This window comes from Theropithecus gelada, chromosome 12 (genome assembly GCF_003255815.1).
Source record: "Theropithecus gelada isolate Dixy chromosome 12, Tgel_1.0, whole genome shotgun sequence".
In the NCBI taxonomy this organism is placed as follows: Eukaryota; Metazoa; Chordata; class Mammalia; order Primates; family Cercopithecidae; genus Theropithecus; species Theropithecus gelada.
The window spans coordinates 59,365,024-59,378,825 of record NC_037680.1 but is presented as its reverse complement, the minus strand read 5'-3'; the positions used below and the strand labels follow the sequence as shown (position 1 = coordinate 59,378,825).

Genomic DNA, 13,802 nt, shown 5'->3' with positions numbered 1-13,802 from the left:
AGGTTGCAGTGAGCCGAGATCGCGCCACTGCACTCTAGCCTCGGTGACAGAGCGAGACTGTCTCAGAAATAAATAAATAAATAAACAAATAAATAAATAACAGTGGGGCTAGGATTCAAACTCAAGTATTCTCGCTTCAGAGCTGTATAATATCAACTCTATTTTCTGCGTCTTGGACCTTTTTTTTCCTTTAGGGAAGAGGACTGGAATAACCTAGTATGTCTCTTGATTTCTAAAATGCTGTAATGATCTCAGTGGATAGTAATAATCATTTCTATGTATTGTGTAGAGATCGTCATGAAAAGCTTCTCATTGCATTGATTTTGGAAAATAATGTAATCTATGTTGATTTTGGCAGTTTGTTAGGAAGGCTTGAATTAGCAGTATTGCAGAAGAAATTCAAATTGCCAGGTAGAGAAAGCATGCCTCTTAAAGGAAATAATGAAGCACATTAGGAAATATACTTTTTAGATTTAGACACATCACAGGTCAAATTTGCAAGAATATTTAGGATTATTTGGAGCCTGGGACTACTGTCTATCTGACACAAAGTCTACCTTAAGTAGAACATGGAACATTATATGTTTAGATATTTTTAGCTATGCAAAGGATCCTATTACAAAAGAAAAATACAACAATTAGAAAATCCTATCCCCTTTCTTAGAACTAAAAGCACTTTGAATCATGTTTGAAATTTGTAATTTTCAGTCATACCTAGATTTTATTTATATTTTTTCAGTTACATTCTATTTTTGCCTGTCACATCTAAAATAAAGAAATGTTTACTACTTCTGTTTGTCTTATTACTCTAAGATATACAGTGTTTTATTGACTCACATTCTTTTACATGTAGATTTAACATCTTAAATGTGGATGCAAATTAAAACTGATGTCAGACTGGGTGCCATGGCTCACGCCCGTAATTTCAGCACCATGAGAGGCCGAATGGAGGATTGCTTGAGCCTGAGAGGTTAAGGATGCAGTGAACTGTGATTGTGCCACTGCACTCCAGCCTGGGCAACAAAGTGTCCCCCGTCTAAAAAAAAAAAGTAAAAAAAAAAAATTGATGGCATGCGATTATTTAATTGGCAATGTTTTTTTCTTAGTGGTTCATAAAATAATATTTCTTTTTTTTAAATTTATTTTTTAAAAATAGAGACAGGGTTTTGCCACATTGCCCAGGCTGGTCTCAAACTCCTGGGCTCCAGTGATCCACCTGCCTCAGCCTGCCAAAGAGCTAGGGATTATAGGCGTGAGCCACCACACTTGGCCATAATAATGGTATTTTTTCCTATTTATAGTGACTTAGCTTTGATGAAATTTGATTACGTAAGGGGCCATAGATTATGGTTTATTGTTTTTTAAAATGTTGTTAATGTTATATAAATAATATTTTTGTTACTCTGGGATAATTATTGGTGTGTAAAAGATACTTTGGGGGAAAAATATTCTCTTCTTAAATCAGTGCTACCAGTTATCATTCATTCACTTGAATCAAATTAACTATAAGGTACTATATCAGAAAACTTAACTTTAACTGTAAAAATTGTGATTCTGATTTTTGTTTATATAGTTTTTATAGTCGTGCTTTTGAGAAGATGTTTCAACAGTGTTTGGAGTTACCCTCTCAATCAAGATACTCAATTGCATTTCCACTACTTTGCACTCATTTTATGAGTTGCACGCATGAACTATGTCCAGAAGAGGTAATTACAGTATACTACTGTGAGTTATATGGTATGCAAAGTAAACTAGTTCAAACCTGTAGCCAACCAACTATTTATAGTCGTAGTTACCTAATTTAGCTTCCCGTCGAATACATCTCTATACAGAATCAGAAAAGTGCTTGAATAGATACATAGGTTTAATATGTATATGGATAAGTAAACATAAGTATAATATATCATAAAGTCACTTGGAATTACCTTTTTTAAAGATAAATGGTGGGTCAGGTATTAATATCTGTGGAAAAGATATATAGTAATTGATTTTGTATACTTAATTTTCCTCTTTAACTGTCATGGAAAGGACTCAAAAATTAAATTTATGGATTACTGAATAAACAAACAAGTCAGAGAGATTCACTAACTTGTTATTACTAAATTGTTAATAAATGTATTGAGCAAAATCCAGATTTGCTGTTATTTGTGGGATACATACATGCATGTGCACACACACACACAGTTGCAGAGTAATTGAACTGCTTGGTAGTTTTGCTGATGCCAAGTATCTGTGAAAAATGTACTCAGTGTTTCTTCTAATCTTTAAAGAAGAAATATTTTCTAAGTGTGATAAGAATATAAAGATTAAATAATGTATTTTTTTATTATAATTTAACTTAGTGTTTAGTCCCTTTACGTAAAATTGCAGAACTTGTAGAAAAGAAACTTAGAGATAGCAGGAACATGGTCGATTTCTTTAAGCATTAGACAACATCTGTTGCAGATTGTATGCCAGTACTCCAGGGAAAGCCAACTTTGAGACAGAAGTTAGCTTACAGGAAGTTTATTAGGGAATACGTTTAGAATTTATACCAATGAGGATATTAATACCACCAATTTTAATAGATTTATAAATTTTTTAGATTTAATAGATTTTTTTCTTCCAAACTTGACACCTGAGATGTATTATTGTTTCCTCACCATCAAATTTCATTAAATTACCCATAAAAGTCCTTCTAATTTTATTTATATGTCATGTCTTGAATCCATCCTCTACTTTCCATTGCTGTTGTAATTATTACAGTTCAGATTTACGATACTCTTCATATGTACTCTAAATGGAGTTCATCTTTTGCCTGGATTATCTAAGTAGTCTCTTTGCTTCTGCTATTGTTCCCCTAAACTTTATTCTCAGCACTGTAGCCAAAGGCAGAGGTCAGATCATGAAGAGACTTGTAAGACATGTTAAACCTTAGTTTTTCTCCATCTCAGCGTTTCTGAGCTATTGAAAGGGAGTAGTGAAGTCAGATTTGTATTTTAAATAAGTTAGTGTCTGTGAAGAACAAATTTGAGCAGTCTTAATTCAGTATTCTTTTTTCAGGGAAAATTAATAGCAGAAGATTTATGTCTTATCTTTCAGGAGTCAGAATTTGATTGAAAAAGCACTAAGTGTTTATTAATTGAAATCTTTCCTAAGGTGAACCAATATTTAATTGTATCAGGTTGTAAATTTTTTTTTTTGGTTTTACTTTCTATTAAAGTTTTACAGGGCATTTTAAATAAAATACGTTAGATATCATAATAGATCTAGGAAAAATTATTTTGTATGCTCAAGTATTTTTATATTATGTATTTTACATTTCATCATAGAAATACTGTATGTAAGCTCTACATATATGATTATGGAAGGTCAGGGCAGGAAAACTGTAAAAAATTTTTTTCTTTGTAAAGTATCACAAATGTATAGTGCAAAAATTTACAGTGTTTTATACTCAACATTCCAGTTACCATAGATAAGAAAAAAACCATCAAACAATTGCAACCCACTAAAACTAAAAAGAGAATCCTGTAGAGATGGATGCACGATCAGCTTTTTTGTTTTTTCTTCCTGGGAGCAATGGGGTTTGAGTTTAGAGATTTGAATGCTTTGGACTTTCTATTACCAAATTGATTTCTCACCATTTTATTTAAATATTTGAGCTCTTCTTTCCTGTTTACACAATTACAAAGTTGTGTCACAATTTATACATTTATAGAGACACAGATTTTAAATGAAATAAGATTGGAAACAGTACTCTAAATCTGTTTCCTTTCACATTATAAGTTTACTATTTTAACATTTAAGAACTGGATATAGGACTTTGTGGAATTTGAAAATTAAATATATAGTTTTTCATGTTAAGCAAAATACTGATTTTTTAAGACTCCTCCCAATTATACATTGCTTTCATAATCACCAAATACTTTGTCATTTATGTTCAAATACAGTATGGTGAGTTAGTTGTTACAAGAGCCAAAAGCAATTTTTGACATCTCCCACCCCTATTTCTTATTGCAGAATGTACCTTTAGCCTAATTTTCCATGTCTATTTAGAAGTCTTTTTAATTCAAAGTACTTTCTTTATAACTTGTATTATTATTATTCTGCCTTAACAGCGACATCATATTGGAGATCGCAGTCTTTCCTTATGTAATATGTTCCTAGATGAAATGGCCAAACAAGCTCGAAATCTGATCACTGATATTTGCACAGAACAGTGTACTCTTAGTGACCAGGTAATGATTTAAATGTTTCCAACAGATAGGAAATTTTGTGTGTGAAGGCAAGAAAATGTGCTTTTAGCCAGTTGTTTTACTTTCCATTCTTTAGTTCCCACAACTGTTAGTAAACCTCATACCTCTGCTGTGAAACTCCATTAACAGGTATAATTTCTTAAATGTAAACTTTTTGGCAAGACTCTATGTACTGTTTGTGTTCTTTAATCAGGAGACATGTATATTTTTTGTGTGTGTGTAGTGTTAGCACCTGATTCTGCTATTTCATTGAAAGTTGCAAAAGAACTGGAATTAAGCATATTTGGTGATTTTCAATCCACTGTACTTATAATTCAGATTGAAGCTCAGATTGCCTTATCATTGGCTAGTAGGAGTCCTTATAGTCATTTGAGAGCTTTCTTGTTATCTGGTGTGACAAGATGTACCAGCCTTTCTAGTAGCTCTGTCTCTTATGAAGAGTGTTGTAAATATTCAACACTCTGGTCTCTTTAATATTCTTGAAGTTGCAAATGTCCTTAGAAATTTTCATTTTAGGAAGGAACTCCTTTGTCGCAATACAAATGCAATGTAATTTCTTATGCATTTTTTCCCCAAATACCAATCCCATGGCTTTAGTTACTATCTAGGTATAATGACTAAATAACTTTCCTTGGCCCAGCAGTGTCCAATGGAAATATTATGCAAACCACATATGTAATTTAAAATTTTGTAGTAGCCATACACAAAACTTAAAGAAACAGGTAAAACTAATTTTAAAAACATTGATTCAACCTGATATACCCCAAAATGTTATTTCAGCATGTAATCATATGAATGAAATATTATATAGTTTTTATACTAAATCTTTGAAATCTGGTGTTTATTTTACAACACAACTGAATTTGGACTGGGCACATTTCACATGTGGTTACTGTAATGTACAGTGAAGCTTTCCTTCTACCTAAAATGTTCTCATTTCTCATTTGCCTGCTTTGTTACCTGTCAAGTGAAATCAGTTACTTCTCACTTGTACCTGTGTGGTTTTTTTTTTTTTTTTTTTTTTTTTTAGTTATTGGTCTTAACGATGTGTTAGGTAGAAAGCTCTGTGTCATGCTTGATTCCTGCTTTTCTCACATATCTAAGTTAGAGTACCTTCAATTTTATCTGAGAAGTCTGTCTCAGATCTGCCCATTAACTTTTTTTTATTACACTTGCCTATTTCTTATCCCTTTTTCATGCCTTGTCTGAACTATTTCTAGCAGCTCTGGTACAGTTTTCCTTTTTCAATGTTTTCTTCTGCCAGTATCAGAATTAGCCTTAGAAAACTCCTCATGGCCAGGCATGGTGGCTCACACTTGTAATCCCAGCGCTTTGGGAGGCCAAGGCGGGCGGATCGCCTGAGGTCAGGAGTTTGAGACCAGCCTGGCCAACATGGCGAAACCCCATCTCTACTAAAACTACAAAAATAAAATTAGCTGGGTGTGGTGGTGGGCGCCTGTAATTCCAGCTACTCAGGAGGCTGAGGCAGGACAACCCAGGAGGCAGAGGTTGCAGTGAGCCGAGATTGTGCCATTGCACTGCAGCCTGGGCAACAAGAGTGAAACTCCATCTCAAAAAAAAAATAATAATAACATAAAATATCTCCTATGCTGTGGCTGTCTTAAAAAATGGTTGGCCAGGCGCAGTGGCTCACGCCTGTAATCCCAGCACTTTGGGAGGCCGAGGTGGACAGATCACAAGGTCAGAAGATTGAGACCATCCTGACGAACACCGTGAAACCCCGTCTCTACTAAAAATACAAAAAAATTAGCCAGCTCCTAGCTTCTCGGGAGGCTGAGGCAGGAGAATGTGGTGAACCCGGGAGGCGACGGAGCTTACAGTGAGCGGTGATTGCGCCACTGCACTCCAGCCTGGGAGACAGAGTGAGACTCCGTCTCAAAAAAAAAAAAACAAAAAAATTGTTGCTGTCTTTTGGCCTGCAGTTTACAATCCAACTTCTAACTTGGCATTCAAGGCCCTTCCTAATAGTTGAAATCTCTGTACTTTACCTTATACGCCATGCTCCCCCACATAGTAGTTCTCACTACAGCTCTGAACCATCCTATCTTTACATAGTTTTTTTCCAAAGGCCATTTCATCCTTCCAATGAAATGTTCTTTTTCATTCCTTGCTTGCCTGGTATGCTTTTACTTGTCTTTTTAATAGTAATTTAAATAAGCCTCTCTGAATTTCCTCTATGATATGTTTCTTCACACAAGATTTACCCGTTTCTGTTTTCCACCAAGCTGTGTGCATTACCCAAGCTAGCTAAGCAAGCTCTATATCTCACTTATATTTCTGTCTTTTAATATTGTTGTGATATTTGCAACATAGCCTGGATTCAGCTAATGTTTGCTTGAATAGTTAGTATGCTTTCATAGTAATTGGTATAATGTAAGATTTCATTCTTCTCTAAATTTAGTTGCTGCCCAAGCATTGTGCCAAAACTATCAGTCAAGCAGTGAATAAGAAATCAAAAAAACAGACTGGTAAGAAAGGGGAACCTGAAAGGGAGAAACCAGGTGTTGAGAGCATGAGGAAAAACAGGCTGGTTGTGACCAAGTAAGTGTCCACTTACATGATACGTTTTTGTTCCAGGTAAAATATTTATTTCATTTTTTTTATGACATTAGTCCTGAGGAAATGCTAATAATTGTATAGTCTTCATTTTCCAGCCATTTAAAAAAATCTTTCTGAGCTTGATTAACCTGTTAGTTGCTTATTTCATCTCAAAATACAGATTTTGGCCTTTAGAAGAAAATTTATGTAATAGATGATATTTGTCTTTTTATACTATGTACTGAAGGCCAATTATATGTTTAAAAAAATTTGTGTGGTACATTATAAGCAATCTGTAATTTTTAATTTATTTAAAATCAGATAGCTGAGACTTTATTTTGGCATGTTTGTGATATATTAGAACATACCCAATGTCATTATTAGAAAACAGAATTAACAGACCAGGTAGCATTCAGGGATCTTTGCTTGCTTGCTTAATTATTTGGAGGGGAGGTGTAGGTGGGTAATAACTGGGTAAATATTTTTTGTTTAAAGTATAGTTCCTACTTTCTTGCTAAATTGAACAAGCCGTTGCCCTTTTATAGACAACTTTCCTTCTCTCGTAACAAAAAGTACTGCAGGAATTGGAAGTGATTATGTTTGTGAGTGCAGAATAAGCTCTAACTATTGTACATTAAGTCAGTATAGTCATTACTACCTAAAGGTAGAAACAAATGATGCCATCTTTAGAATATTGCTCTTATATGTTATAACCTTAAAAATTTTGAACTTTCTCAGTTTAGTAGATCAAAAAATCAAATTCTGTAAGCATTATCTCCAAATAAGATTGATATATTTATAAAATTAATTTTTTATTGCCTATGATGACATGTTGAACATTTTACTTGACTGTTTATTCATGTTTTTTTCAGCCTTGATAAATTGCACACTGCACTTTCTGAGTTATGCTTCTCTATAAATTATGTACCAAACATGGTGGTTTGGGAACATACCTTTACCCCACGAGAATATTTGACTTCTCATCTGGAAATACGCTTTACGAAGTAAGAAAGAATATTAACTGTTTTTGTTTGTTGACTCAGTAATGAGTTTGTTATTTAATTATTAATGACTATGCAGTGTTTTATAAGGAAAAGCATTAGTAGAACTGGATTAGTGTTAAGAATAATGAACCAGGCTGGGCGCGGTGGCTCATGCCTGTAATCCCAGACTTTGGGAGGCTGAGGTGGGCAGATCACGAGGTCAGGAGATCGAAACCATCCTGGCTAATACGGTGAAACCCTGTCTCTACTAAAAATACAAAAAATTAGCTGAGCATGGTGGCGGGTGCCTGTAGTCCCAGCTACTCAGGAGGCTGAGGTAGGAGAATGGCATGAACCCGGGAGGCAGAGCTTGCAGTGAGATCGCACCACTGCACTCCAGCCTGTGCGACAAAGCCAGACTCCATCTCAAAAAAAAAAACAATAATGAACTGGGAAGTGCAAAGAATAGTGAACTGAAAATTACTTATGATACCCAGATTCTTTTCTCTTACCTATTAGTATTAACTAGGAACACCAGGCAAGCCAGTTAATATCTCTGAGTCATAGCTTCCTTATATACAAAGTGAGAAGATTGTAGCAAATCAATGTATTTCAGCTTGCAGGTGGCAACCCAATAGGGTCATGAAATAAGTTTATTAGGTTGTAGTCAAAGTTTAGAGAAAGAAGCGGGAGGGAAAGAAAGGACAAGAGGAAGAAAATAATAGGAAAAAAAAACCAGTACACTGTATGTATTAAATATGTATATTGCTTCGGGAAATGTTTCAGTTACATATATGCATGTTCATACATATATGCATGAAATGTTCAGTTACATATATGCAGTGTTAAGATGCATGTCTTGCAGTAGGTCACAGTAGGATGTTTGAAAACCTAAGTTCTAGATGAACCCTTACATGTTTTCTGAATTCACATGTTGCTGTTAAATAAGCCAGTAGAATTCCAGATTCTTGAATTCTCAATTCTAATTAGAATTTCCTAAGTTATATATGAATATATATTTATGTATGTATATGAAATAGTGCATTGATAAGTCAGAAACCTTTCAACTTTATAGATATTGTTTTAACCTTTTTCTAAAGTTACCCCCTACTTATTTATTAATATTTATTCATGAAAATTTTTATTTATTTGAGAATTTTTTTCTTTGAAGCCTTGAAGCAATTTATAAAACAAAATTTTGTCAAAAGGTTTTCAAAGTTTCTGTAGTCATTAACAGGTGGTAGTTGTATTTGCACTATATACTTAACAATTGTGTTAAATACTCTAGGTAATAATGGGATAAAGATAGAACTGTAGCTGGTGAGATATGACTAAAAGAATTAGAGAATAGAATATGACAGTATATACATTGGCAGTAAGTTGAGTGTTAAATTATCAGTTGACTTGAGAAGAGTCTGGCGATGAACTGTCTTTTGTTCTCCTTAGTAAGTCAGGCAGCCTGACAGTAAAACCCGGAATGCCCTAGAACTTAGACCAAAGGGACATTGTGCCTTGTGGTGTTTATTATTCTCAAGTGGGTTAGAGGTGAGAGATTGGTGGGTAGAAGGTAGGGTTCAGTTTACAGCTCCCTTGTTTTCCTTGTAAACAGTCTGCTTTGTTAATCCACAGAGAAGCAATTTCTTTTTTTTTTTTTTTAACCAAACATCTACTTAGTGATTAGGATCAAGGCAAAAGGAACAGCTTGTTTACCGAGGAAAGATATATATTTTATTTCATTTCATTTTATTTTATTTTTATTTTATTTATTTTGAGACGGAGTTTTGTTCTTTCGTCCAGGCTGGAGTGCAGTGGCACAATCTCAGCTCACTGCAACCTCTGCCTTCTGGGTTCGAGCAATTCTCCTGCCTCAGCCTCCCAAGTAGCCGGGATTACAGGTGTGCACCAGGCCCAGCTAGTTTTTGTATTTTTAGTGGAGACAAGGTTTCGCCATGTTGGCCAGGGTAGTCTCAAACTCCTGACTTCAAGTGATCTGCCCACCTCAGCCTCCCAAAATGCTGGGATTACAAGTGTGAGCCACCACGCCTGGCCTTCATTCTTTTTTCACACTGTTTCCTGGGAAGATAATGACAGTAATTTTATACTTTGTAATAAATTGTTTTTAAAGTTAATTTTATTGCTGCTTTAATATTAGATAACAGTAGGTTGAGTGGTTTATTTTACATGAATGGAAAAGTCAGAGGCTTTTCTTATTCTTCTACCTCTTCTCCCCAGGTCAATTGTTGGGATGACTATGTATAATCAAGCCACACAGGAAATTGCAAAACCTTCAGAACTTCTAACAAGTGTAAGAGCATACATGACTGTACTCCAGTCAATAGAAAACTATGTGCAGATTGATATTACAAGAGTATTTAATAATGTGCTGCTTCAACAAACACAACATTTAGACAGTCATGGAGAGCCAACCATTACAAGTCTATACACAAATTGGTAAGGAATGCATTTAGAAATTTGTAGTAACGGAAAGTTTGTAATGAACTACTTAGGAAAATTTATTTTTTGTGAATAAGTACTCATTCATATCAGTCAACTTAAAATTATATGCAGGAATGTATATCATAATACATTCTCAATTAAGCAGTTTCTTCCAGTTATAAGTTTACATTTCTCCTTAGGTATTTGGAAACTTTGTTACGACAAGTCAGCAATGGCCATATAGCATATTTTCCTGCAATGAAAGCATTTGTGAACTTACCTACAGAAAATGAATTAACATTCAATGCAGAGGAATATTCTGACATATCAGGTGAATAATACTATACCACAGTTTAGAGAATGAAGAAAACTTAATTCTTTTGCTAGTGTCTTGATTCTTTTGACTTTTGATTCTGTTGTGACTATTTCATTCAATTATATGCATAACTGCATATTGTATCTTAGAATTACCTTTGTATTTTTTATTCTTTCATTCTAGAGGCTTTTATCAGGATTTTACATTAGTTTTTATAATGAGATGTTGTATTGTGTTAATGTTCATTTTCTTAAAGTATTTGTCAGAAGTATAAAATTAAGTACATTTTCTTTCAGAAATGAGGTCATTATCAGAACTACTAGGCCCATACGGTATGAAGTTTCTAAGTGAAAGCCTTATGTGGCATATTTCATCACAAGTTGCTGAACTTAAGGTAATATAGTCTTTATTAATTTTAGCTTTTAAATATTAATTCCTGAAAAACATTTCAGGGATATGAGCAGCAAGCCTGCAATGTTAATTATTTTATTCCAACATGAAAGTAATAATATGAAAATGAAATTAAATAGCTAGCAGGGCCTTTTTATGGCATCTTACTTTAGTTTTCTCTATTTTGCACGTAAGAAAATGGAAAGCCAAAAGAGGTGAATTGACTTGGTAAAGGGGACAGAACCTCAGGGTCTTTGGCTTGTGGTCAAGCCTTCATAGTATTGTATCATGATGTTTTCTTTGAAATACCAGGTTCAAAATTCCAGCCAGAGTTAAAAATGTGTTCACATTTGGAGTTTGAATGTATTTGCTTTCCATAGATTATAATACAAACATTATTAGGCTTATTGTTTTTTCTTAAGTAATTATCTTATGCCCTCTAAGTTGGATGAAAAAATGCCTTTAGAATACTTAATGTTTCAGTAAATATGTAAAGGAACTGAAGCAACAGCATTTTAAATACCTTTTTTTAGCCTTTTAGAAATATCCTAGAGCTAAGGTGATTTATATTGAATGAATCTTTATATATAACTATGTAGTTTTTGAAAGAATTTGAACTTAGGCCACCAAAACTTTTGAACTTATGAGCAGAATAGAGAAGTCATGTTTTAAAATAAACATTTTCTTTATAAAAGCTTTTTGGTGGTTACTTGCATCTCAATTTTTTAGTTCTTTTTTTTTTTTTTTTGAAATGGAATCTCACTCTGTTGCCCAGGCTGGAGTACAGTGGCACGATCTCATCTCACTGCAACTTCTACCTCCAAAGTAGCTGGGACTACAGGCATGCGCCACCAAGCCTGGCTTATTTTTGTATTTTTAGTAGAGACAGTGTTTCACCGTGTTGGTCAGGCTGGTCTTGAACTCCTGACCTCAAGTGATCTACCCATCTCAGCCTCCCAAAGTGTTTGGATTACAGGCACGAGCCACCATGCTTGGCCAGTTTTTAGTTTCTTAAAAAATGATGGACGGTACTGGTAAGTAGCCTACAGTTCAGATGTAGCACATAGAGTTCTAAATGTGATAATCTGATTTACTGAAAATGGAGCAAATATATAGAACAATTTCCACAAACAATAGTATTTTGCTGAGTGAATAAATAGCAAGAGTCAATGTGACTAAAAGCTTAGTATAGTCAAAGATTTAAAAAGGAGAGGCAATATTACCCATTGGTTAAGAATTCAAGCTTTCGGCCAGGCACGGTGGCTCATGCCTGTAGTCCAGCACTTTGGGAGACCAAGGTGGGCGGATTGCCTGAGGTTAGGAGTTCAAGACCAGCCTGGCCAACGTGGTGAAATCCCATCTCTACTGAAAATACAAAAATTAGCTGGATGTGGTGGCAGGCACTTGTAATCCCAGCTACTAGGGAGGCTGAAGCAGGAGAATCACTTGAACCCAGGAGGCGGAGGTTGCAGTAAGCTGAGATCACACCACTGCTCTCAAGCCTGCATGACAGAGACTCTGATTGGAAAAAAAAAAAAAAAAAAAAAAGTCCGGGCGCGGTGGCTCAAGCCTGTAATCCCAGCACTTTGGGAGGCCGAGACAGGCGGATCACGAGGTCAGGAGATCGAGACCATCCTGGCTAACATGGTGAAACCCCGTCTCTACTAAAAATTACAAAAAACTAGCCGGGCGAGGTGGCGGGCGCCTGTAGTCCCAGCTACTCGGGAGGCTGAGGCAGGAGAATGGTGGGAACCCGGGAGGCGGAGCTTGCAGTGAGCTGAGATCCGGCCACTGCACCCCAGCCTGGGCAACAGAGCGAGACTCTGTCTCAAAAAGAAAAAAAAAAAAAAAAGAACTCAAGCTTTAAAGTTAGGCTTTCCTGAATTTCAGACCTGTCAATCACTTACAAGCTTTGATTTCAGTCAAATGTTTAAGCTTTTACTTTAAGAGAATTTTATGAGATCATCATGCATGTCAAGCTTTTAGGTACTCAGCATAATGTCTCTTATTTTAGTATTGATCGTATCATTATCCTCTCATTATTTTTAAAGTTTTCTGCAATTATTGTATAAAAGTCAACTTTTAGATGCCTTAAAATATGAAGTTTATAAACTTTATATGGTTGAAAATATACAAACATTGAAATGCTAGTCTTGGTTCTTTACAAGCAGTATCATTCTTATTAGACTGATTCTCCTGTAAATACATAATTTTTTTCTATCCTACTGTTCTCAAATAACCAATTCCTCATCTCCGATTTTTTTTCTTGTGTTCCTTCAGTATGAGATAATAGAAGAATTATGGCTCCAAAATTTTACTTTAGCCATTTTTTATTTCAGACCGAATAAACTAGGCACTTCTAGAATTATCTGTATTATTTTTTGCTTTTTTGTCATTTAATTTGATGGATACAGTATCATGGTACAGTAATAAAAATTAGCCTATTTTGAATCTCTCTGAATTCATTTATATGAACAGTTCCTTAACAGTACTGCAAGGATCTGGCCTTCTGCTTTTCTTTCCTCCTTAACTCCCCCGGCCTGACTGGCCTGCTTGCTGTTGTGTCATTTCAGACTACCCTTCACTAAGACATGGTCATAACTTGCCTGTTCATGACGTTCATGTATTTTTCAAATGTCACTGTATCAGAATGTCCTACCTGACCAGACTTTCTAAAATAGCAAACAGTACTTTTTATTCTCTTCATTCAGCTGTATGTGTATCTTAATTGTGACCTCTCATGCCATGTATTTGTTTATGTCACTCTCATTAGTGTATAAACGCAGTTCTAAACTCTGTTAAAACCTTGTTGCAGACCTCACACATAGTAGGCACTTAGTAAATATTTGTTGAATGCAAAAATAAAAATAGCTAGCTTTGTTT

General features: G+C 34.9%; 1 protein-coding gene across 3 annotated transcripts in view; it reads left to right on the top strand.

The window, feature by feature from the left end:
• Window positions 1-13,802, top strand: part of NCKAP1 (NCK associated protein 1) — a 112,405-nt gene that overhangs the window by 73,852 nt on the left and 24,751 nt on the right. For all 3 annotated transcript variants that reach the window (XM_025404072.1, XM_025404074.1, XM_025404073.1), the window contains 7 exons: window positions 1,574-1,706; window positions 4,098-4,217; window positions 6,658-6,797; window positions 7,667-7,798; window positions 10,010-10,228; window positions 10,414-10,544; window positions 10,826-10,923. In XM_025404072.1, coding sequence (XP_025259857.1) covers window positions 1,574-1,706; window positions 4,098-4,217; window positions 6,658-6,797; window positions 7,667-7,798; window positions 10,010-10,228; window positions 10,414-10,544; window positions 10,826-10,923 — 973 coding nt within the window. The remainder of the gene's footprint in view (window positions 1-1,573; window positions 1,707-4,097; window positions 4,218-6,657; window positions 6,798-7,666; window positions 7,799-10,009; window positions 10,229-10,413; window positions 10,545-10,825; window positions 10,924-13,802) is intronic.